Consider the following 25,402-nt stretch of genomic DNA (forward strand, 5'->3'; position numbering starts at 1 on the left):
GGAGTGGATATCCTGACGGAGAAAAGCCATCATTACTATATGGACCCTCGGTTGATGCTCTTAAGGCATATTGTTGGAAATTACGTTGTCCACCGAAAATCAAGCATTTTTTCTGGAAAATCGTATCAGGGTGTATACCGGTAAAGAAAAATTTAAGCGAATTTAAGGCGATATATGTTGTGCTCGTTGTGGAAAACCAGAAGAATCAGTGAACCATGTGTTCTTTGAATGTCCATCGGCGATCCAAGTTTGGGCACTATCACGAATCTCGTCGAATCCATATATTTTTCCAACACCATCACTCTTCACAAATATGGACTATTTGTTTTGGAGAGTTACTCCGCAGATGAAAGATTATCAATTTGCATGTATCTTATGGTATATCTGGAAAGAGAGGAATAACAATTTTTTTAACAACATAGATGTTGATCCTAGAGATATTTTTAAGCTGACAAAAACGGAATCATTACTTTGGGTTGATACACAAACTACAATTATACAAAGGATTACCCAAAGTAGGGTGAATGAGGTTACAACCTTACTTTCTATTTCGGGTAGATGGTGTTTCACAGATGGATCGTGGAAAGATAAGGGTTTACATTCAGGACAAGGTTGGTATAGCACTCTAGAAGATTTCGATGGATTATTGGGGGCACAAAATACTCGAGCTAGTAATTCACCCCTTCATTCGGAAGTAGAGCGCTTATTTGAGAAATGTAATGCTGAAGAATTTACGTCAGTATCAGGTTACATTTGCAACAGATTGTTCTCAATTAGTGAATATAGTTTTGTAACCATAAGAATGGCATGTTTTTGCTAATTATTTAGAAGATATCAAGATTCTGAAATGCAGTTTTCACTCCTCCGAGATTCTCATATACCAAGAACGGTGAATTCAAAGACGAATAGCCTTGCACGCAATGATAGGAAACAACCGATATTTGTCATCCATATGGATTTAGAGCTACCAAATTGGTTTGCAGAGTCGTCATGAGTCTATGTGTTTGCTGACGACAAAAATAATTATTTACTGTAACTTATTTGATGTAATTTTGTAAAGCATTATTTTTATTTTTTTTTCTCTGGAAATAAAAATTTGTTATATATTAATTCTCTAGAAAAAAGTTTTGCTATAACATTTTTTGAAAAAGAAAGTAAACTAGGTGTCTTGCCCGCATATGCGGGCTTAATCGTTTAACAAATATTTATTAGTTTATTTTTTATTAATTCAAAAACCATCATAATAACTTATTATTTATGTTTTCAAAAAAATTAAATCAAACATATATATATATATATGACAAAAATCTAATTAAATATATATGTTTAATTAAAATTTATTAAAGATAACATTGACTTTAACCACTGAATTTATTATAATTGTTTTATAGTTTATTTTTAAATTTTATAATTGAAAAATATGTTTTAAGATAACAACACAATATATAAGACTTATCTTATTTTTAAAAAAGTTAATATTATTAATAAAAATTCGTTTTTGGTTATATAATTAATTATATATAAAATTCATTAAGGGTATTATAGATATTAACCGCTCTAACTTTTAACGTGAGAGCTCGATTCCAAAAATTTACTTCGCAAATAATAGTATAATTAATTAAAATTTATTAAAGATAACATTGACTTTAACCACTGAATTTATTATAATTGTTTTATAGTTTATTTTTAAATTTTATAATTGAAAAATATGTTTTAAGATAACAACACAATATATAAGAATTATCTTATTTTCCAAAAAGTTAATATTATTAATTAAAATTCGTTTTTGATTATATAATTAATTATTTAGAAAATTCATTAAGGGTATTATAGATATTAACCGCTCTAACTTTTAACGTGAAAGCTCGATTCCAAAAATTTACTTCGCAAATAATAGTATAGATTTGATTGTTTGACATATAAGACTTTCGACTAAATTTTAGATGTGCAGAACACCAAGGCAAGAACCCCAGTATCTGATTCTAATTATTCAAACGAGATATAAAATGTCAAATACGTTTTCCAAGTGAGAAGGGATCCAGTAATAAATCAAGAACCATTGATGAATGCCAAACCATAATCAAAGGTGTACAGAGCCCAAACTAGAATAAAATAAAAAAAAAGAGGGTAAATTAAAAAGTCTGGTACGGGACCCACATGAGCCCAGAACGATGAAGGACCCTGTCGTTTCAAGTCGTTTTTAAAAGGAGGAGACGTTCAGGTTTGCAACAGAAGCTCGCTTCACCTGCATAGTTCTCTCTCTCTCTGGTGTGTGTGATCGAGTGGTGAAACGACTGAGGGAGACGCCGTTTTGGACACCTCCGTGAACGAAGGAGAGAGATGTCAGGTCTCGAGGATATCAAGAACGAAACTGTTGATCTGGTATGGTTTCGTTTCCTAATTTTCTCTTTTAATCGATTGTTTTGTGATTGATCATGCACTCAAAGTGTTCGACGATTTGCTTGACTGAGAGAATAGATCTGTTTCGTTTCCTTGTTGCATGATTGTTGTTAAGATCTCTCTTTCCATGATTTCGTTGTCTGATGATTCTTATTCTTGAATTGGATACTAATTTTTTTTCTTTTTAATTTTGGGAAGTTTTCGAAACGATTTTCAGATGATTTTAGTTGCTATTTTCAAGGATCCTGATTTTCAATAAAATTTTTTTTTTTTGATAAAGATAAAAACTTGAGAATTTTTAGGGAAACTGATCATAAAAGACATGAACTTTATTCGAGATTTAAGGTAAAAAACTAAACTTTATTCGAGATTTAATTAGACCCTAAAACAAAGCACAGTTCTTACTGTTCATCAAGAAAAAAGTTGATCCACGCAAAACTGTACACATGGGAAGACACTGATCTTAAAAAAAAAAACAGATAAGAAAGAAAAACAGAGCGTCTTTTAGTGGTGAAGCTAAGCTACGTCGCAATAAAGTCTTTATATTAATTAAAAGGTTTATTTTATTTTGCTTGTGAAAGACTCTTTATTTATTTATTTATTTTTTATTTATACCTTTTCTGAAAACCAGCTCCTAAAATATTCTATCTTCCACCCATAAAATTACAATAGTTCTTAATTTTTTTTTATAATTTTGGTTCTCGACGAGTTTTAGAAAATTTTTGGACAAAAAAAAAAAGGAAATTTAGAAATTTTAGAATTTTATGTACCCTACGATTGTTTTAGCTTCTTTAACTTTTAGCAAAACGTTATTAAAACGAACGCTACTTTGAATTGCCTCGTAGACTGTAAAAATCAATTCGTTTTTGAGTTTAGTTGTCGGTGGTTTGATGACTGAAATACCCTTAACCGGACCTTGGCTTTCACGCCGGAAAGTAGCCACCTTTCGTGGAGGGAATCACGAGTCGCGTGTGTTACACGTCTCTAAACATGTGCATTGTTAGTATTAGTAGTCGGCGTGGTGGTGGTCCCCTGCTTCCTCCACTGCCAGATTCCTTTTACCTTTCATTGTCAGTAACTTGAGTCAACGCCACTTCTTGAGATTTGTATGAAACTATTGAAGTTTTGACTTTTTTTTTTTACAGTTTTATGCTTTGTTTGAAGATGTTACACCAATCCTTTGTATGATGAATTACTGATTGAAACTTGGTTGGATTTTCAGGAGAAAATTCCGATCGAGGAAGTTTTCCAGCAGCTAAAATGTACAAGGGAAGGGTTGACGACGCAGGAAGGGGAGGACAGGATTCAGATATTTGGCCCCAACAAGCTCGAAGAGAAGAAGGTTTGAGTTTGACTTAAGCATTAGTTAGTTGTCTTCTGATATTAGAAAGCTTTTGGTTTTGTAGGGAACTCACGAGCTTAAATCTTTTCATTGAAAATAAACAGGAAAGCAAAATTCTCAAGTTTCTGGGGTTCATGTGGAATCCGCTTTCATGGGTTATGGAAGCTGCGGCCATCATGGCCATTGCTTTGGCCAATGGTGATGGCAGACCTCCGGATTGGCAAGATTTTGTTGGTATCATCTGTCTGCTTGTTATCAACTCCACAATCAGTTTCATTGAAGAAAACAATGCCGGAAATGCTGCAGCTGCTCTCATGGCTGGTCTTGCTCCTAAAACCAAGGTAATGTGTTGAACAATGCTGTGACCTTGTTATTGTACATGACGAGCTTAACCTATCTGTTTGTTTTCTTTTGTTGTGATGTTTCTGTTTCTCAGGTGCTTAGGGATGGAAAATGGAGTGAACAAGAGGCTGCTATTCTTGTCCCAGGTGATATTGTTAGCATTAAACTTGGAGACATTATCCCAGCGGACGCTCGTCTTCTTGAAGGTGATCCTTTAAAGGTTGATCAGTCTGCTCTAACTGGAGAGTCCCTTCCTGTGACAAAGCACCCGGGGCAAGAAGTTTTCTCTGGTTCAACTTGTAAACAAGGAGAAATCGAAGCTGTTGTTATAGCTACAGGAGTTCACACCTTCTTTGGTAAAGCTGCTCACCTTGTGGACAGCACTAACCAAGTTGGGCACTTCCAGAAAGTTCTTACATCCATTGGAAACTTCTGCATCTGTTCAATCGCTATTGGTATCGTGATTGAAATAATCGTCATGTACCCTATTCAAAGGAGGAAGTACAGAGATGGTATTGACAACCTGTTGGTCCTCTTGATCGGTGGTATCCCCATTGCTATGCCAACGGTCTTGTCCGTGACTATGGCTATCGGGTCTCACAGGTTGTCTCAGCAGGGTGCCATTACCAAACGTATGACTGCCATAGAAGAAATGGCAGGAATGGATGTCCTGTGCAGTGACAAAACGGGGACATTAACCCTCAATAAATTGAGTGTGGATAAGAACTTGGTTGAAGTTTTCTGCAAGGGCGTAGAGAAAGACCAAGTCCTATTATTTGCAGCCATGGCTTCTAGGATTGAGAACCAGGATGCTATTGATGCAGCCATGGTTGGAATGCTTGCGGATCCAAAAGAGGTATAACCCTTTCTCGGTTTGAATTACTTCCGTAGGTTAGTGAGCATTTGAGAAAACAGTTTCTTATGTTCCACTTGGAATTTCGTAGGCACGAGCTGGAATCAGGGAGGTTCACTTCCTTCCATTCAACCCTGTGGACAAGAGAACGGCTTTGACTTACATCGATTCGGACGGTAACTGGCACAGAGTCAGCAAAGGTGCTCCCGAGCAGGTAATGAATCTTCGACTTTCCTCTGCAAATATTATTATTCATTCATTCGGTCTACTAATTCAATTTTCCCACACAGATCCTCGACCTAGCCAATGCAAGGCCTGACCTGAGGAAGAAGGTTTTCGGTTGTATGGACAAGTACGCGGAGCGCGGTCTTAGGTCACTGGCAGTTGCTCGTCAGGTACTTATTTACCATTGTTCTTATGCCTTCAGACTTCTTTTGCCTTTTTGGCATGGAAACAAATGTTCAGCTGTTTGTTCTTATTCCTTTTTAGGTGGTCCCCGAGAAAACAAAAGAAAGTCTAGGTGCACCATGGGAATTTGTTGGCTTGTTGCCTCTTTTCGACCCTCCAAGACACGACAGTGCTGAAACCATTCGTAGGGCTTTGAATCTTGGTGTTAACGTTAAGATGATCACCGGTAACTATACTTATTCATCATCTTGTATTTCTTGGCTATTTAGATGTTTTCCCCTGACATGCGCTTTAACTACGTTGCAAGGTGACCAACTTGCTATCGGTAAGGAAACCGGTCGCAGGCTAGGAATGGGAACCAACATGTATCCGTCTGCCGCTCTTCTCGGTACTGACAAGGACTCGAACATTGCGTCCATTCCTGTTGAGGAGTTGATCGAGAAGGCTGATGGGTTTGCTGGCGTCTTTCCAGGTTATAACTTGCTTTCGATTTTAAACCTTAGTTAAAGAAGTTTTGTTATATTGATCCAAGCTTCTTATGTTTCTTATTGCAGAACACAAATACGAGATTGTGAAAAAGCTGCAAGAGAGGAAACACATTGTTGGAATGACTGGTGATGGTGTCAACGATGCTCCTGCTTTGAAGAAAGCTGACATTGGTATTGCGGTGGCCGATGCAACAGATGCTGCTCGTGGTGCTTCAGATATTGTTCTCACCGAACCTGGATTGAGTGTTATCATCAGTGCAGTGCTCACTAGTAGAGCTATCTTCCAGAGAATGAAGAACTATACCGTGAGCATTCTCTTAGTTATATTCTTATATTATACCCACTACTTCTGTTCCTTGGTAGAAACTAATTACTCTTTTTTCCTGCTTGTGACAGATTTATGCAGTCTCAATCACAATCCGTATTGTCGTAAGTAGACACCCCATTTATCTATCTCTTGTGTACCATGTTTTTTCTTTTGTATACTGATCATATTGCGTTACAATTTGCAGTTTGGTTTCATGCTTATTGCTCTGATATGGGAATTTGACTTCTCAGCTTTCATGGTTCTGATTATTGCCATCCTTAATGACGGTGAGCAAATGGCTTTAGTTTACTATATAGCCTCCTAATACTTTATATGCAGGATCTTATGTATATTTTTCTATCTTGTAGGTACTATCATGACAATCTCAAAGGACAGAGTTAAGCCATCTCCCACACCTGATAGCTGGAAGCTCAGAGAAATTTTCGCCACTGGAATTGTGTTGGGAGGTTACCAAGCTGTTATGAGTGTGATTTTCTTCTGGGCCATTCACAAGACTGACTTTTTCTCGGTAATCATCATCACCATCTCTCTTTTGTTTCTTTATTGGTAAAGGCGCTTCAGGTACTAATATAGATAAATATTGCCTGAGAAACTAAACTTCACTCTTTGATTTGCAGGACAAATTTGGTGTGAGGTCAATCAGGGACAACAACGATGAGCTAATGGGTGCTGTGTACCTACAAGTTAGTATCATCAGCCAAGCGCTTATCTTCGTCACGAGATCAAGGAGTTGGTCGTTCGTTGAACGTCCTGGGGCGCTTCTGATGATTGCCTTCGTCATTGCACAGCTTGTAAGAACAATCAAACACTCATCTTTTCAGGAATTCTATCTGGTACACTTTGAAGAAAAGAAATCCATTGAATGAATTCCATCTGACTCTTCTTCCCAAACGCAGGTTGCGACTTTGATAGCAGTGTATGCGGACTGGACATTTGCAAAGGTGAAGGGTATCGGTTGGGGATGGGCTGGTGTGATTTGGATTTACAGTATTGTAACATACTTCCCACAAGACCTTTTGAAGTTTGCCATTCGATACATTTTGAGTGGAAAGGCTTGGACCAGCATGTTTGACAACAGGGTACACACAAATAACTATCTCTCTCTCATCGCTTTTTACATCCTGATGGTAAATCTTATGCTAATTGTTTCTGCTGTTACTTTTAAACAGACTGCTTTCACTACCAAGAAAGATTACGGTATTGGAGAAAGAGAAGCCCAATGGGCACAAGCTCAGAGGACACTTCACGGTCTGCAGCCAAAAGAAGAAGTTAACATCTTCCCAGAGAAAGGAGGTTACAGAGAGCTGTCTGAGATTGCCGAGCAAGCCAAGAGAAGAGCCGAGATAGCTAGGTAAGTACTTGATCCAATCGATCTATATGGAAGAAACTGGAGTTTGCTTGATTCTGAGTAGTGAATGCTTTTGTTGTGACAGGCTTAGGGAGCTTCACACACTGAAGGGACATGTGGAATCTGTCGCAAAGCTAAAGGGCTTGGACATTGATACAGCAGGACATCACTACACCATGTAGTTATAGTTGCAGTTGCACAACACAGACTGTCCAAAACCAACCCATCATGACTCTTTTGTTTTTTTTTCTTTCTTCTTCTTCTTCACAAGTCTCTCTTTTTAAGATCGTAGTAGAGGGAAGAGAACTCTTTGTGTATTGTCATAACTCTTCCAAATAACTCTTTTCATTCTTAGTCTTTGTTCTTAAACTTCTACGTCGAGCTTTGCAAAATTTGCCTTTGAAGAAACAAGGCTCTCTCGCCTTGGTGTTTTGGCACTTTGGCTACACCTTTTTTTTAATGGCCTAATGTGAGCTTATTAATTGTTACCACTGTCTCCGTTTCTCTTATATATTTGATCTTTATACCTAATATTTGAACAATGTTATTTAATTTAATCCTAAAATAAAAACATTGATCCTGTTTGAACAAAAAAAAAAAAAAGAAGACGTCTATCATGTGAGAAGTGAGATACATTGAGATCGTAGTGGGGTTTAGGAAAAGTCAAGAGTGACTCAGAGCAAGCACATCAGTGAACCTCTCATTTTTATTATTTTAATGTTTTTATTTTTATGTTTTACGTAAAAAAAAATTAATATCTAGACCAATCGCGGATCAACATGTGTCGTGGGATCCGCGCTACAGTGCTTGACCCGATTCACTATGGTGAAACTGGAAGAGACAGGTTCATAAGTCACAATTATAATAATATTTTTTTTATATAGGAATGTGTGTGAACCTTGAATGATCCCTCAACGGAGACGCTCTCAATACACGTGCAAAGATATTGATGATGACTTCAAATCATACCACTTGCTCTTTGTAATCTGATAGGAACCAGTCATTATTTCTCGAATGTATTTCACTTTCTCTAAGCCTTGGAGTGTCATTTGGTACGAGTATCCTTTATTTTACTCGTGTGTTTGCACTGATGGTATTTTTTCCAACTTCTTTAGTTAATTATAACAAGAAAATAATAAAATATATTCATCAATAAGTGGAAGTATTCCAGACAAATTCATATACTGTGTCAATTATTATGATGTATATAAATACGAAACAAAAAATATTATATAGTTCACAAATGAAAAGGAAGTTAAAATCTCAATGTATACAGAAATGTCGAAAAGTCAGTCGGTGTTACATAATCAATTTTGTTTTGTTTATTTTGTATCTCTAAAATATAAACTACGATAAAGCTATATAAACTTTCTTGAGGAATTGGAAAGAAGACAAAACAAAGGATTTGGGTTACACATGCGTTTTTTGGATATATCACAAACAACAACAACTTTCACATCAACAATATGTGTAAACATATGATGATATGAACAAATAAACATATAACTTCTCATTGACCACACTTTCACACTTTATTCACTTATTCAACTTAGTACATCATATAGTTAAGCATAATAATATGTATATCCCAAGCGAGCTTCTAAATTTCATATTTATCAAAACTGAACTTTCAATATGTCAAAAAGGAGATGTAAAATCCCACACTACGTTATAAAATAAGAAGAAAAAAAGTTATATGTTCTTTCCTTGAGAAACAAATTTAAGGGCAAAAAAATTTATCTTTAAAAAAACATATGTAAAATTTTGAAATACAAAATATGTTATCCGTTATTACGGAAATATATCATTATAGATAATGATTGTATTTCCTATTCTTATATTGATTGTGATAATCTCTTCCGTTGTGATAAGGATGAAGATATCCTAGATAGATATGGTTTGGGTGTGTCCAGCCGACTTTGATATCGTTGTATATATACTCTTTGACGTGATCATAAATAAACAAGTTAGTTCGGTATCCAATTCTACATGGTATCAGAGCCTAGATCAGATTAACAAAATCAAAAGTGTTTCTGGTGTTCATAGTTTGAACAAATTTGTGGGTAGTAATGTCTGGAGAAGACTCTAGCAAATCTCACGATGTTTCGAGTTCTATGGTGAGGGCCAGCGATTCAAAGGAGATGACACCTGTCTCGCCATATACGCTTTACGGTTCTGACAATCCAAGAGCCCTGATTACTCCAGTCTCGTTGAACGGAGATAATTACAATCTTTGGGCTAGTGAGATGCTGAATGCACTTCAAGCCAAAAGAAAAGTGGGATTCATCAATGGAACCATGAAGACACCGTCAAGTGATAGTCCTGATTATGACAGTTGGGTTGCAGTGAACTCTATGGTCATAGGATGGATACGTTCGTCTATTGATCCTAAGGTCAAGTCGTCAGTTACGTTTGTCTCAGATGCAAGTCAGCTGTGGGCAGGGTTGAAGCAGCGTTTCTCTGTTGGAAACAAAGTGCGGATTCATCAGATAAAAGCTCAGCTGACGCAGTGTCGTCAAGAAGGTCAGACTGTTCTCGAATATTATGGACGTCTGTGTGTTTTGTGGGAGGAGTTTGCTGTGTATAGACCTCTTCCAGTGTGTTCCTGTGGAGCCGCTAGTGAGTTGTTGAAAGAACGAGATGATGATAAAGTACATCAGTTCATAATGGGACTTGACGATTCACGTTTTGGCTCTCTGTGCACTACTCTGATTGGAATGGATCCTTTACCGTCCATTGGAGAAGTGTACTCGAAGGTTATTAGAGAAGAGCAGAGATTGGGTGCGTCTCGAAGTCGTGAGGTGGTGCATCAAGATGCTGTTTGTTTCCTTGCTCGACAAGCAGATTCATCTTCGCACAGTGACAAGCAGAGTACTTCGAAGTCTGATTCCTCCATACTACGGAACAGAGATCGTGTTTTGTCTTGCTCTCATTGTGGTCGAAACGGTCACGAGAAGAAGGACTGTTGGGAACTTGTAGGTTTTCCAGAATGGTGGAATGAACGTTCAGAGCGTGGCTCAGCCGGTCGAGGTCATGGACGAGGAAATCGTGGTGGACGAGGCAGAGGACAAGTCAGCACAGCACATGCTACCAGCTCCAATTCTTCCTCGTTTCCTGAGTTCACACATGATCAGTGGAAGATTGTTTCTCAGATGATCCAAGAGAAATCAGGTGCAGACAAGTTATCTGGTAAGACAACGTTTGGTAATGTAATTCTCGATACCGGAGCCTCCCATCACATGACAGGAAACGTTTCTCTATTGCGTGATGTGGTCTCGATTTCACCATGTTCGGTTGGTTTTGCGGACGGTAGTAAGACGTTGCATTGAGTATGGGAAAGTTACCCATCTCGGACAAGATATCATTGCATAACGTCCTCTATGTTCCATCGCTTAATTGCACTCTCATCTCAGTTTCGAAAATTCTCAAACAAACTGGGTGCTTTGCGATGTTTACTGATGCAGTTTGTGTTTTACAGGACCGTTTCTCGAGGACTCTGATTGGAACCGGTGAGGAGCGTGATGGGGTTTATTATTTAACGGATGTGGCTACAGCAAAGATTCACTTGGTAGACGCTTCTTCGGATCAGACATTGTGGCATCAACGTTTAGGACATCCTAATTTTTCAGTTCTTTCAGCTTTACCTATGTTTTCATATGCTTCTGTTGGTTCTCACTCTTGTGATGTATGCTTTCGAGCAAAACAAACTCGAGAAGTTTTTCCAGATAGTTTTAATAAATCAGATGATTGTTTTTCACTCATACACGTTGACGTATGGGGACCATACCGAGTTCCATCCACATGTGGTGCAGTCTATTTTTTAACAATCGTAGATGATTTTTCTAGAGCAGTTTGGACATATCTCCTTCTCGCCAAATCTGAGGTCAGGAGTGTTCTTGTGAATTTTCTAGCGTATGCAGAAAAGCAGTTTGGGAAAACTGTGAAGATAGTTCGCAGCGATAATGGCACTGAGTTTATGTGTCTTTCGACATATTTTCGTGAGCATGGTATTGTTCATCAAACATCTTGTGTGGCTACACCTCAGCAGAACGGACGAGTTGAACGTAAACACAGACACATTCTTAACGTGTCTCGAGCCTTGATGTTTCAGGCTTGTCTGCTGGTTAAGTTTTGGGGTGAGGCAATTTTGACTGCTGCTCATTTGATTAATCGAACGCCGAGTTCTGTTCACAAAGGACGGTCTCCGTATGAGATTCTTCATAGTTGCAAACCAGACTACTCTAAGTTATGGGTGTTTGGCTCTGCCTGTTACGTACATCGAGTGGCCAGGAACAAAGACAAGTTCAGCGAACACAGTCGTTTATGTGTCTTTCTCGGTTATTCTTTTGGTAAAAAGGGTTATAAAGTTTTTGATATGGAAAGGAGTGAGATTCTTGTCTCACGAGATGTGGTCTTTCGAGAAGATGTTTTCCCCTACGCTGAGAAGATATCTACTCCACCAGTGGTATGTGCGCCAGGAGACGCCTGTGTAGACGAAGACTGGAAGTTTGAGGTACCTTCAGAGGACAGGGGGAGTGTTTCTCCAGTTTCTCCAGTTCCGGAGCCTCTTGAGTTGGTCGGACCTGTAGCAACAGAGTTGCCTGTTGTCCCTAGCTCATCTTCAGATGTTGTCGAGGAACCTGCAAATACAGAGAGCGTGGATGGGGTTGTCTCTGATCAAACAGAACAGTCTCCAGTTTCGTCTGCGATAGAACCTGAGAATGTTGTGGCTCTAGTAACTGAGGAGCTTGGTTGTGGTCATCGGGAGAAAGTACCGTCAGTTCGCTTGAAAGATTTTGTCGCTTACAACACCACAGTCGTGCTTCCCATATTAAATACCCCTCACGCTCCACTCCCATTCTCCAAAGAGTCTTCGGTTCCGGTTCAAGGTAATTCACTGTATCCCTTAACCAATTTTGTCTGTGATACTAATTTCTCTCCACAGCATCGTATCTTCTTAGCTGCTATTACAGCTGTGTTCGAACCTCGACATTTCAAAGAAGCTGTTGGAATAAAAGTATGGTATTGAAGTGAGTAGAGGACCTGAAGGAATTTTTCTATCTCAGTGCAAGTACGCGTTGGACATTGTCACAGACTCTGGGAATCTTTGTTCTCGTCCAGCACCAACACCCCTCGAGCAAAACCATAAACTTGCTATTGATAAGAGTCCACTTCTCACTAATCCTACACAGTATCGTCGTCTTCTGGGTCGTTTGATCTATTTGTCTCATACCAGGCCGGAGTTGAGTTACTCTATTCACATACTGTATCAGTTCATGCAGACTCCGAGAGAAGCACCCATGGAAGCTGCTCTCCGTGTGGTCCGTTTTCTTAAAGGAACACTCGGACAAGGGGTTATGTTAAGCTCCTCTTCTGATATGTCGTTGACTATCTTCTGTGACTCTGACTGGTCAGGCTGTCCTATCACCCGTCGCTCTCTTACTGCTTTTGTTGTCATGCTCGGAAATTCACCAGTTGACTGGCAAACAAAGAAGCAAGACACTGTATCGCACTCTTCCACTGAAGCCGAGTACCGTGCAATGGCTGCTGCTCTCCGTGAGGTCTTGTGGCTGCGTAAAATGTTGAAGGAATTAGGTATCGAACAACCGCCCACTCGTTTCTACTGTGATAGCAAGGCTGCTATCCATATTGCTTCAAATCTAGTTTTCCATGAGCGTACAAAACATATTGAAAATGATTGTCATGCAGTGAGGGATGCAGTTAAAGCGCGTTTCATAGATCTTTTTCACATTCGCACGCACGACCAGGTCGCTGACATATTGACTAAGGCACTTGGGCGAGCTCAGTTCAATTCCTTGTTGTCCAAGTTGGGCGTTCGTAATCCTCACGCTCCAACGTGAGGAGGAGTATTACGAAAATATATCATTATAGATAATGATTATATTTCCTATTCTTATATTGATTGTGATAATCTCTTCCGTTGTGATAAGGATGAAGATATCCTAGATAGATATGGTTTGGGTGTGTCCAGCCGACTTTGATATCGTTGTATATATACTCTTTGACGTGATCATAAATAAACAAGTTAGTTTGGTATCCAATTCTACATCCGTAATCATAAATTGAATAAGAGGAAACACCATTATAATCATATGTTCATTTTCTTTGGAGTTTAGCTATTATCTAACTTTCTTTGTTTAACGTAAAGGACAATGCATATGAAACATTTAATTATATAATAATCAAGAAATGTTATCTTGAACAAGTGATTTTAGAACAATCATCTGCAACTCAAGACATACAATGTAGCTTCCGACCTCACTCAATATCTCCTCCATATTCATCTCTTCTCCTCCTGGGACAAGCTTTTGCAATTCCTTCAGTTTCTTCTTTATCTCTGATCCTTCTTTGCCGTCTTGTTTACAGCTAGATGTTTCTAGAATCTTGGAAGAGTAACTAGGATCTTCATGAGGGGAAGATAATAGCTTGTGTTGCAAGAAACGGCTCCACGCGAATTCTTGAGCAGACAAAGCCAAAGCCATGTCTACTTCATGTTTCACGGTTTGCTCGAAACTTTTGCTGTTGATTTGCGAAGAGGGTTTGTTCATGTTGATCTTCTTGAGAGCTGGAACCAATTGACTCGCGTATCTTTTCGCAAAGACTGCCTTCGGGTTCTTCTTTTCTTGGACAGAAAAAACTCGTTTTCTCTTGTTCATAATTTGCCTCTCCATATAAGCATTTGTTTGCTTCATAGGAAGTCTGCAAAAGAAATACTTATATATAGCAATCTCAGAATATGGAGAGAGCAAGAGAGAGGAGAGATCCTACGATTGTGTATAATGATATGGTTTGATGTTATGCAGTAACGGGTATGTATATAGGTAAAGCTCATGTGATGTTCAACACAATCACACTTTATGAAGTTAATTCTTTAAATATAAATGACTTAATATCTGTAAGAATGATACGACTAAGTAAAATAAAAGTATAAAAGAAAATTTCAATAAGATTTAATTTTATGTCGGCAAGTACTCTAGCTACGAGTGCTATTCTCATATGATTTGTGAAACCTATGAGTTAAATCATGTTATGAATTAGACGCCTTTGTTCTTTAGACACTATTGTAAAAGTTTTAACAGAAAACATTATTTAGGTTAATAACCAAGTTTGGACACAATATACAAAGATATTTTAGTAACTTTTTGTGACCAATTTTATTATACCTTTAAGACAATCTCTCAAGTAGTTCAAGGATGGTAATCAAAATTAATCATAAGATTACAATTGTATTTACTAAAGAGAAGGTAATTAGGTTAAACTAACAACAACAATAATCGGTGTAGGATCTTATAAATTAACTGAGAGATGATTCAGTTAGAGGGTGAAAAGAAAAGAAAGTTAATAATGGGCGAAGGAAAAAAAACACACACATGGAGTCACATGGAAGAGCTCTAAATTTGGATGCATCATACCTACCCTAAAAGAGAGGTGGCTTGAATTCCCTCTTTACCATGTGACTCCATTGCCAGAATATGAAGACATCAACACTCAAAACCCCACCTCCTATTAATACATTCACATGTCCCTCTCTCTCTCTCTCTCTCTCTCTCTCTTTCTGTACAAGCACGCACATCCACACATACTTGTATAGTTGTATGTTGTCTGAGTCTTTGAATGTATGCATGTGTGCATGTGTTTGTGTGTCCTTGATTTTACCATTTATTCTCTCTTTGTCCCTTACCTCTAGTTTAATTACTCCCCTTGATAATTCTTTTTGGCTTGTACTTGTGAAGAGGACCTTGGAATTATCAATTTCACTATCCACATCTTTTCACTTTCTTGCAGTTTAAAAGATAAGAACGACAATTTAACTTAGTTCATATTACTGAATACTGGTTTTACAAATTATGCTGATAGGTACAATTTTTGTTTTGTTTGGCAATACACATGGTTCATCAGATTCGGGAGGGGCATGGGATTGACGCGTTAGGGTTAAACATATTTCTCAATTTTCTAGTTTTGGATACGATGCAGTTAATACTTAATACTCAATACTCCATCCCTTTCACTTTATTTTTAGTTTTATACTTATGCACACGGATTAAAAAAACGTTTAATTTTGTACATTTTCAAAATAAAAACATCACTACTCATACACTTAACCATATTTCAACTAATGAAAAAATAAACAAAAGAATCTTATTAATAAATGTTGCATTGAAATCATAAAACGACACTTATTTTGAAACGAAAATTTTCTTCCAAAACGACATTTAAATTGAAACGGATGGAGTACCTAGATTTCTTGGAAAAAGTGTAACTCTATCCGTACATTCTTCTAAGCAATTGCGCACATTCAAATATGATTTGTAACCAATATAATAGGATACAATAAAAGTTCAACACTGTTTATCGGTTTGAATGATGAGAAAATCGACCGACGCTGTCAGAAAATCTGTGATAGTAAATGGCATGTTTTGATTTGCTGATTTTATACTCGTTTCACAATTTTATTACGGGAAAATATTTTTGAATAAAAAAATTTTGGAAAAAGGGGACCCAAAAGATATGGTTTTGTGTTATAGAGGAGCATGTGGACTGATATACAAGTGCAATGTTTTTTTTTAACACCCAAGTGCATTGTTTGTATTCTTAATTTGGATGCATTTCCACTAATGCCACCACGTGCAGAACACTTTACAACTTTGATTCCCACCTTCATTTATTTCATCTGTGTAACATATGTATTTAAGATTTTATTTTTGAAAAAGTAGTCTAATCATGATATGTTTATGGATAACTTGTTCTGATAAAGTTTACCCTTCTCATAGTTATTAATCACAAATTGATGTAGAAAAATGTTACATTCAACTTGTTGAACCGCTTCTATTTACAATTCTTTTTTTACAACTTTTAAGTAGTTTCTAAAAGCTTATCCTTTTCTATCCATTAGAAATTCGACCTTATTCTAGAGTACCAGTTAAGTTCATTGGTGTTTGCAATAGACGTGGAAGCTTGGTGCAAGAACCAATGAATTGAACGCCATTTTTGTGCCGAACTTCCCTGAAAACGGATATATTTTGAATGATATCTTACGATTTTGTTAGTTCTTGCACCAAGCCTCCACATCTGTGTATTGTGGAGAAGCCTCGGGTCAGAATATTAATGCAGAGAAATTTTCTATTGCCTTCTCCAAAAAAGCCCCGAGCTGTGAAAGATGATTTGCAAATAAAAAGAAGAAGGGGGAGGGAGAAGTAGTTAGGCCTCCCCGAAGACTTTGGAAGAAGAAAAAGGATATTTTTGCATCAATAGCTGATATAATAAAGAAAAAGTTTTAGGGGTTTGTCAAAGAAGTTCTTATCCTCAGACCTCAGCCGATAAGATGGTAATGCTGACAGATGCACCGTTGTGCTCTGATTTTGAGAGTAGCACAGTAATAGATTTAATTGAAGGCTGGATGAGAAAGGCGATTTTGAGATCCAGACTTTCCCCGTCTCTGACGCTCTCTCACCGGCCATCTGGGACACCACGCCGGCCTCCAGGATCACAAGGGAGACTAAGCTACACTCCTTGTGATCTCTCTTTTTTTTCTCGGTTTTTTCTCTCAGCGAGTCTTGTCGTTTCACCCTCTGGCTTTCTTGCCAAGTAACCAAATATTCTCTTAATATTCGCTTTCCGTTTTTCAGTCGAGATCCCCTCACCGTCCTGCACAAAACCCTAAAGCCACCCCCTACTATAAACTTCCGCTCTTCACCCCTCGGATTCTCACTGCAGCCCAATAGTCCCTCAGATCTCAACTCGCACTCTCTCTAGCGTTTGCTAAGTTACAACAGTTTTACCCATCACCATGAGTCAATCATCACTTTTGATCCGCAGCGGAGTCTCCTCCAATAGATATCGTAAGGCCCCTCAATTGGAAGATGATATCATACGCATACCGGAGTGTGATCTCAATGACGTCAAGGAGCGTTTCCGCCTCACGCTCATTGGACGTGTTTTCCACATCCGTGGAAGAAGCAGCGATGCCCTGATCAACCTTCTCCCTCGCCCCCGAATCTGGAATGTAGAGGGAAGAGTCCGTGGACTGAACTTCGGGAATGGCCGCTTCCAATTCGATTTTGACAAAGAAGAGGACTTGCAGATGGTCCTAAATAAGCGCCCCTGTCATTTCAACCAGTGGAGTTTCGCGCTGGAACGTTAGGAACCTTTCACTAGCGAGACTTTTCCGAACACGATCCCGTTTTGGATAAATGTGACAGGAGTCCCAGTTCATTTCTGGAATGAAAAAACTTTCACGGAGATTGCTAACGCACTTGGACAAAAGCTCTCAGTCGATGAAAAAAAATCGCGAATCCAAGTCTCCATCGACGCGGACAAACCCCTACAATTTGAACAAAGAATAGGATTCCCAAGTGGAGACATCGGGAAAGTAACGCTAACGTATGATGGTCTCCACCGTTAATGCTTCACCTGCAACCTCATCTCTCATGACGAAAATACCTGCCCCCTGTTGGTACCAGAGGAAAGGGAGCTCAAGAGGAAGCTGCGACTGGAAAATCTGGAGAACAATGAGCAGTCAAGATTCCCTATTCAAGGTTCTCAAGGTTTTACCTCTCGGAATCCGCTAAAGCGAGCCCGCTCCCCTACTAATGGGAGACATCCTAGTCCCTCGGCAACCTCAAGATATAGCGAGCTCAACCGTGAGGAGAAAAGAAGGAGAAGTGCGTCCTCGTCCTATCAACCTCGTGAAGCTCGAGTCACCGATACTCATGCTAGAGATCGTAAAAGTTCGAGCAGACAGGAGAACCACTACACTCAGCATGGAAGGGAAGTATGGAGCCGTCTGGAAAACCCATCTAGGAGGAAGGAACTGCAAGGATCACAAAGAGGACGCACCCCAAATCACTCTGAACGGAACACCTCTCGCAAGGAGACGTCCCGCCCAAGCCACAAACCTTCCGCTGAATGGCAACCACGACGTTTTTCTGGAGAACACAGAAAAAGAACAAGCAATCACCTAGCACCTCGCCAGACGGAGGACGAACGTATGGAAAGATCTAGAGCTACTTTTGACTCTCAAAAGACTATCACGGACAACCGTGTATCCCTGGAATCAGGAGAAATATTTGAAACCCATCGATCGGAAGTTGATGTTGCAATGGCAGAGGAGGAAAGGACCCGACGCCTCAAAGGCAAAGCCATTGCCACCGGACCACCTTCGCCAAAGCACAAGACTCCCCGGCCCCTGGTCCATGCGAACTAAGGAATCATTCTGACTTCGCCCGTAAAGCCAGCCGACGCACCTCAAGTCAAAAGGTATGATCAACCTTTATTGGAACAAGATGATGCTATTCTTGATTTAGAAGAAGGTCTAGATCAAGTCCTAGATGCTCCTCTAACTGAGCTTGAATCTGCTGAGGTTGATAACCTAGTTCTGGAAATGGAACATCTTGAAATGGCTGAGAAAATGATGGCTGAAAATAATATAGATGAGAATATGATTGACTTGGATAATGATGATCTTCTTGGAGATTCTCCTGACCTTGCTGATGCAGAAAAAATTGAGGCCATTTCTCAGCTCTCTCCAGCAAATGTTGTGACAAAGAAAGCATCATCTACAAGCAAGCAATTAGAACTTGCAAAGACAGCCGCTTATATTCAAGATGTCGCGCAGGCATCAGGGTCGGATGCCTACGTCCCAAAAGTCCTACTGAAGAAGAAGGACCCCCGGTCTCCTGATATAAAAGGAGCGAGTGCATCCAAGAAACTCCAGGCTCTCGGTGGCCGCGCTTCCCCAAAGAAGAAGACTACACTGGGTAAACGCCCATCATCTACTTCGTCTAAGGTCCCTCGTATTGAGGTGTTTCCTTCTGCTTCACACAAAAAAATATGTGTCCCTTTCAGGTTTGGTGGTGTCCCAGAAACCATCCAGTAAGAAGATATGAGTGCAATAGCATGGAACTGTCAGGGCGCCGGAGCCTATATGACAAAGCAACATCTCCGGAAATTGCATTGCTGTTTTCTTCCTTCTTTTCTTTTTCTTTCAGAAACAAAAAACAATTATTCTTTTCTTCAGGATTTTCAGTTTGAATTTGGTTATAATAAATTGTTTACCGTGGAATCCGAGGGAAGAAGTGGTGGACTAGCACTTTTTTATTTAGACTCTTTTGATGTTACTGTCCTCTTCTCCAATAATCGTATGATTGATATCGAAGCCACCATTGAAGGACACAAATTCTATATCACTTTTGTATATGGTGATCCGGTTGTAGAATACCGAGAAGATGTATGGGAACGCCTAACTCGTATGAGCTTAACGAGGTCTGGCCCTTGGCTGATGCTAGGAGACTTTAATGAGATAACCAGCAACTTAGAGAAAAAAGGGGGTAGAAAACGCCCAGACTCATCTTTCCTCCCTTTTAAATGTATGCTCGACAACTGTGGGATGATCGAGTTTCCATACAAAGGAAATCCCCTCTCTTGGGTGGGCAATAGAGCTTCGGGCAAAGTCCAATGCAGGCTGGACAGCGCAGTTGGAAACGAAGATTGGCACCACTGCTTTTCCCACACGAATGTGGAGTATCTGCGACTTTGGGGTAGTGATCATAGACCTATATTCACCCGCTTCCTATCTCGCAAAAAGCTTGGCAAGAGAAATTTTAAATTTGACAAGAGATGGATCGGTAAAAATGGATTCCGCGACATTGTACTGCATGGCTGGAACAATCCATTTCTTTTCAACAAAGAAGATTTATACGAAAGGATCGCCCATTGTCGCAAGTTTATCTCTCGATGGAAACGTGACAACCACTCAAATGCCAAAAAAAAGATAGAGGACATAAAGGATCTGCTCGAGCAAGCCCAAACCGAGGACGATTTCTCCCAAGAAGCAATCCTAAGCCTCAAGTGGAGTCTTTGCGCGGCTTTTAGAGACGAGGAGCTGTATTGGAAGCAAAAAAGCCGGGCAATTTGGCTAAGAGAAGGTGACCAGAATACAAAGTTCTTCCATGCAACCACCAAGCAGCGGAGAGCCCGAAACATAGTAACAAAGCTACGCAAGGCAAGCGGTTTATGGGCAGAAACAGAAGAGGAAATTGAAGCAGAGGCAATGGGGTACTTCCAGACCCTCTTTACATCGTCCTCTCCCTCGGACTTCACAGAATCCCTCAAATATATCACCGAGAAAGTCACCCCGGCTATGAACGAAGCGTCAACAAAACTTCCATCAAATGATGAGATTCGTCAGGCAGATTTCGATATAAACCCAGAGAAAGCTCCTGGTCCCGACGGCATGACAGGTTTTTTCTTTCAAAGGTATTGGGGAATCACAGCAGAAGTGATGCATCAAACGGTTTAGGACTTCTTCCAATTCAATGTCCTTGACCCTCGACTAAACCAGACGAACATCTGCCTTATCCCAAAAACGGAGCACCCCGTTGAAATGACCAACTTCCGGCCTATAAGTCTTTGCAATGTAAGCTATAAGATCATCTCAAAAATTTTGAGTAAACGGCTTAAGCGCTGTCTGCCCAGATTAATATCGGAGACTCAATCAGCTTTTGTGGCTAGACGATTAATCGCGGACAACATTCTTGTAGCGCATGAGGTCTTTCACGCTTTCAGAACCAATTCAAGTTGTAAAGCTAAGTTTGTTGCCATAAAAACCGATATGAGCAAGGCCTTCGATAGAGTCGAATGGTCATTCCTAGAAGCACTTCTACTGAAACTAGGTTTCTCACCCAAATGGGTAGCATGGATAAAGGTCTGCATTTACTCGGTATCCTATCAAGTACTCCTCAACGGAGAACCAAAAGGCCATATCTCTCCATCGGGAGGCATTAGACAGGGCGACCCACTCTCCCCTTTCCTCTTTATCTTGCTTACAGAAGTATTAATCTCCCAAATCCAGGGAGCTGAGAGGGAAGGCCGGATCACAGGCCTAAAGACTGCAAGAAACAGTCCACCTGTCTCCCATCTCCTATTTGCGGACGATAGCCTTTTCTTTTGTAGAGCAGAAGTCGCGCAATGCACAGAGCTCATGAAGATCATTAATACATATGGTTGCTCTTCGGGACAGCAACTAAATGTAGAGAAGTCGTCCATCCTTTTCGGTAATAAGGTTCTACCAGACCTCAAAAAGAAGATAAAACAGGCGCTAGGAATCACAAAGGAAGGTGGAATGGGAGTATACCTGGGTTTACCCGAGAAAATATGTGGTAGTAAGCAACAAGCCTTCGCGTTCATTCAAGAGAGACTACAGAATCGTATAAATTCATGGTCTGCAAAACTTCTGTCCAAAGGTGGCAAGGAGGTCATGATTAAGTCAGTAGCACAAGCTCTCCCAACATACGTTATGTCATGCTTCCTGCTCCCACAGGACATCATCCGGAAACTCACTAGCGCGATATCCCATTTCTGGTGGAGCACCAAAGATAACAACCGCGGACTTCACTGGATTGCATGGAAAAAAATCTGCACACCGAAGGATCAAGGCGGACTGGGTTTCCGAGATTTTAAAAGTTTCAATCTTGCACTGCTTGCGAAGCAACTCTGGAGACTCATCCAGTTCCCAAACTCTCTTTTGACCCGTGTACTTAAAGGCAGATATTTTCGGAACTCAAACCCGATTGATGTCACCAAAGCGAGAAACCCATCGTATGTATGGAGAAGCCTCATGGCGGCCCAACCTCTCCTAAAGGCTGGCCTACATAAAACAATTGGAACGGGCTGGGGTGGACCCATGGATCCCGATGACCCCAGCCCGTCCCGCGATTCCCTGCGGCTCCTCCTTTAACCCGTCTCTACGCGTTAGCGATTTGTGCGACGCGGCCACAAAGGAATGGAACCCTGAACTCCTTCAAGAGCTGATCGACCCTAACGACATCCCTCTTATCTGCAGCCTCAAGTTGATGAGCTCCCCTCACACCATTGGCTACTGCTGGAACCTCACGTCAACTGGCGTATACTCGGTGAAAACTGGATACGCCATGGTCATGGAATTATCAGAGCCTTCAAACCTACAGCAAGTGCCCGAGCCTAGCATTAAAGCGCTTCAAGCTAAAGTTTGGAAGATCAAGACTTCTAAAAAGATTCAGCACTTCATTTGGCAATCGATCTCAAGGTGCCTCCCGGTATGCAATTCGCTCGTGGATCGCCACTGTGGTACCGAGCGACACTGCCCTCGCTGTGGAACAGAAGAAGACTCTCCCAATCACCTGCTCTTCGAGTGTCCACCATCGATCCAAACTTGGGCTCTAGCGGACATTCCGCACTCTCTGGGGATATTCCCGTGTAGCTCGATTTATAGTAATCTGAATCATGTCATATGGCGCACAAACATCTATGCAATCCCAGATTCTATCAGCGCAAAAGTACCTTGGCTATTATGGTACATATGGAAAGCCCGCAACGACAAGGCCTTTAATGGTAAGGACGTCTCCCCGTTAGAGACTGTCCAACTTGCACAAGCGGAAGTAGAAAGCTGGTACACAGCTCAGACCGTCGAGCAATCGCAGGAAGAAGCACCGAAAGACCCTCCCCCCCGACGTCGGCACCTCACGACCCCGGCCCCAACTGCGCGCTCGATACCTCCTGGCACAAGGATGATGGTTTTTTTGGCAGAGGAATGGTCCTAACTAACGAAGATGGGATGATGACTTATGGTTCATTTGCTAGTAACCGAGTCCTCACCCCCTTACATGCAGAGTTCCAAACTCTTTTCTGGGCTATGAAATCTTCTATCCAGTTGGATCATTGCACAATGAACTTCAAGACAGACTGCCTTCAGCTAGTCAAGCTACTTGAAGAAGACGAAGAAGACAACTAGCCATCTATGTTGGCCGAATTTGATGAGTTCCACCTCATTCGTTCTATGTTTATGTTTTTCTCTAAATCTTTTATTCCCCGTTCTCTAAACTTCCGAGCTGACCGACTTGCAAAAGGAGCTCGGACTCGAGGATTCTCTTTTTCTCATGTAAACTCTCAGCTTCCAAGCTGGATGGCTCCTGAGACCATCCTCTCGGTAGCTTCTTAATAAGATATGGAGCTTTCGATGTCAAAAAAAAAATTGAAGGCTGGATAAACCTGAAACCACGCTCATGTTTACCACCATTTGGGATTGTTGTAGGACAACTTGCCCCATGGATCTTATGGATTGCATGCAACAACCTGGTCTTCGAAGATAAAATCTTCACTTTGGAAGATGCTCTGTTGAAAGCCATTTTAGTGGTAACTTACTTAACACACTCATCTGGCCACGCTTCTATATTGGGCTTTACATGGTAACTACTAAGAGAATAATATGAACAAAGAGGAAAAAATGAACCGAAACAAAATAGTAGGGAACTATTGTTTGTTTCTTATTGTTTCTTTAATAAGGAATATATTTGTTCTATAATTCATTAAATTAAAAGGAGTGAAAATGAATATTAGAGAAAAAAACAAATTTTATGAATGGAGTCCCAATTTAAAGAATAAATTTTTTTTTACTATTTCTACTCATTCTTTTTTGTTTTGGTCTAATCTATTTATATTCATTCTTTTGGTTACCATTTAGACACAAAGACTGAATGCACGTAATTTTCTATAAAAATAGTATATGAAGATAAGTATTACTTTTTAATAAATTCTTAGATATTTTATGTATTTTTATTCGTATAAATCTTCTATATCTTATCTATTTTTCGTGTTTTTCATAATTTTGATATTGTGGATGTTTTCGATCTCCCAAACACTTATCATCTACCACATGATTTTTTTCTCTTATCACATTAGCTTTTCTCTGGTTGTTCATAAAGATACAAAGAATTGCCTAATCATCAGTATTCTAAAATAACAATTATAGTAGTTGTTTGATGATCTCGTTCAACTACAGTATACAAGTCTTGGTTCATGTATAATAAACACTTGGTCGCCTGGTGAAATCGTACATGAACCACCATTACCTGAGCAGGACGTTGGGAAAATTATGTCTTCTCGAATGTTATATATATTGGCTCAACAGACAACATGTCTGAGGTTGGTTACATGATTTAAAAGAAGATGTGTTTCTCGGTTCTGTTGCCATGGAGTTTACTATACTGAACTGTACGACCTCCATGAGCAGCGTCTAATTCAACTGCCATAACAGCTTCTTCCTATAGCACTAAAATCTCTTTCAACTTTAACATCCTGCTGATCATTTGGCATCTCTTCGTAACCGTTCTTTATCTCTCGAATTTTCTCGGATCATGTTATGCTTTTTCCTGGCCTGGATAGTTTTGTAGAAAAATAGGTTGTTCCTATCCCCACGTCAAGCCAATGAAATTTGGCTTGCTGTTTTAATCTTCTTACAAAGAGAAATGTAATAAAACCATAAAAAGAAGTTCACCAGAGAGGAGGTATCTTTACCAAGCGAAACCAGTATTATGGTACAGAGCAACTGTTCTTAATGAGCATATCTGTCCAATTTGCAAATTGTTTTTTAAATATTCTTAATTGCATAAACTAAACCATTTTTGTCAAGTTAGACACACGGTTGCCTAGTCGTCAGTGGAGAAAAATGAGATTTTTTTGTGTGTTCTTGTTAATCTATTTCAAGACCAAGACCTAATTTAGATTTGACTTAATTCAATCCTAACATGATTCTAAAGAAGGTAGGAACACTAACCTTGATCCATGCTTGGATGCAATCCCACCAATTGATGTTCTCCTCTTTAACCTTCTTTCTTTGGTGGTTTCCTTGATGGAGAAGAAACCCCAAACCTTCCCTTAATCTCTCTTGTTGATAATCAGTATTATTATTATGTGTTTTTGAAAGACTCTCACTTTTCTTACGTAAATAAAAAAGACGATGCATAAGGTCTTTTATATTAGGCAAACGGTTGTGTGTGTTAAGCAACACAACTCTCCATAATTCCAACATAACTCTTTGATATAATAACCGTACCACAAC

At 39.7% G+C, this 25,402-nt stretch overlaps 3 protein-coding genes across 3 annotated transcripts; 2 read left to right on the top strand and 1 right to left on the bottom strand.

Annotated features, from left to right (window-relative positions):
• Window positions 1-2,081: 2,081 nt before the first annotated feature.
• On the top strand, window positions 2,082-8,000 carry LOC106405387 (ATPase 1, plasma membrane-type). Its single transcript, XM_048769902.1, has 16 exons — window positions 2,082-2,382; window positions 3,623-3,742; window positions 3,847-4,083; window positions 4,179-4,940; window positions 5,029-5,151; window positions 5,228-5,332; window positions 5,427-5,571; window positions 5,653-5,817; window positions 5,900-6,138; window positions 6,230-6,262; window positions 6,346-6,427; window positions 6,509-6,669; window positions 6,779-6,952; window positions 7,058-7,240; window positions 7,331-7,512; window positions 7,595-8,000. Exons 1-16 carry the CDS (start codon window positions 2,341-2,343, stop codon window positions 7,689-7,691), a joined length of 2,850 nt encoding a protein of 949 aa, XP_048625859.1. The 5' UTR covers window positions 2,082-2,340; the 3' UTR covers window positions 7,692-8,000.
• Window positions 8,001-13,685: 5,685 nt separating this feature from the next.
• LOC106404682 (transcription factor bHLH146-like) lies at window positions 13,686-14,457 on the bottom strand. Its single transcript, XM_013845380.3, has one exon. The coding sequence runs from the start codon at window positions 14,220-14,222 to the stop codon at window positions 13,713-13,715; it is 510 nt and encodes a 169-aa protein (XP_013700834.1). The 5' UTR covers window positions 14,223-14,457; the 3' UTR covers window positions 13,686-13,712.
• Window positions 14,458-17,317: 2,860 nt separating this feature from the next.
• Window positions 17,318-19,405, top strand: LOC106403654. The gene is made up of 4 exons (XM_013844465.1): window positions 17,318-17,666; window positions 17,730-17,918; window positions 17,991-18,718; window positions 18,761-19,405. The coding sequence occupies exons 1-4, from the start codon at window positions 17,318-17,320 to the stop codon at window positions 19,403-19,405; spliced, it is 1,911 nt and encodes a 636-aa protein (XP_013699919.1).
• Window positions 19,406-25,402: the final 5,997 nt, after the last annotated feature.

Source organism: Brassica napus, chromosome C9 (assembly GCF_020379485.1).
Source record: "Brassica napus cultivar Da-Ae chromosome C9, Da-Ae, whole genome shotgun sequence".
In the NCBI taxonomy this organism is placed as follows: domain Eukaryota; kingdom Viridiplantae; phylum Streptophyta; class Magnoliopsida; order Brassicales; family Brassicaceae; genus Brassica; species Brassica napus.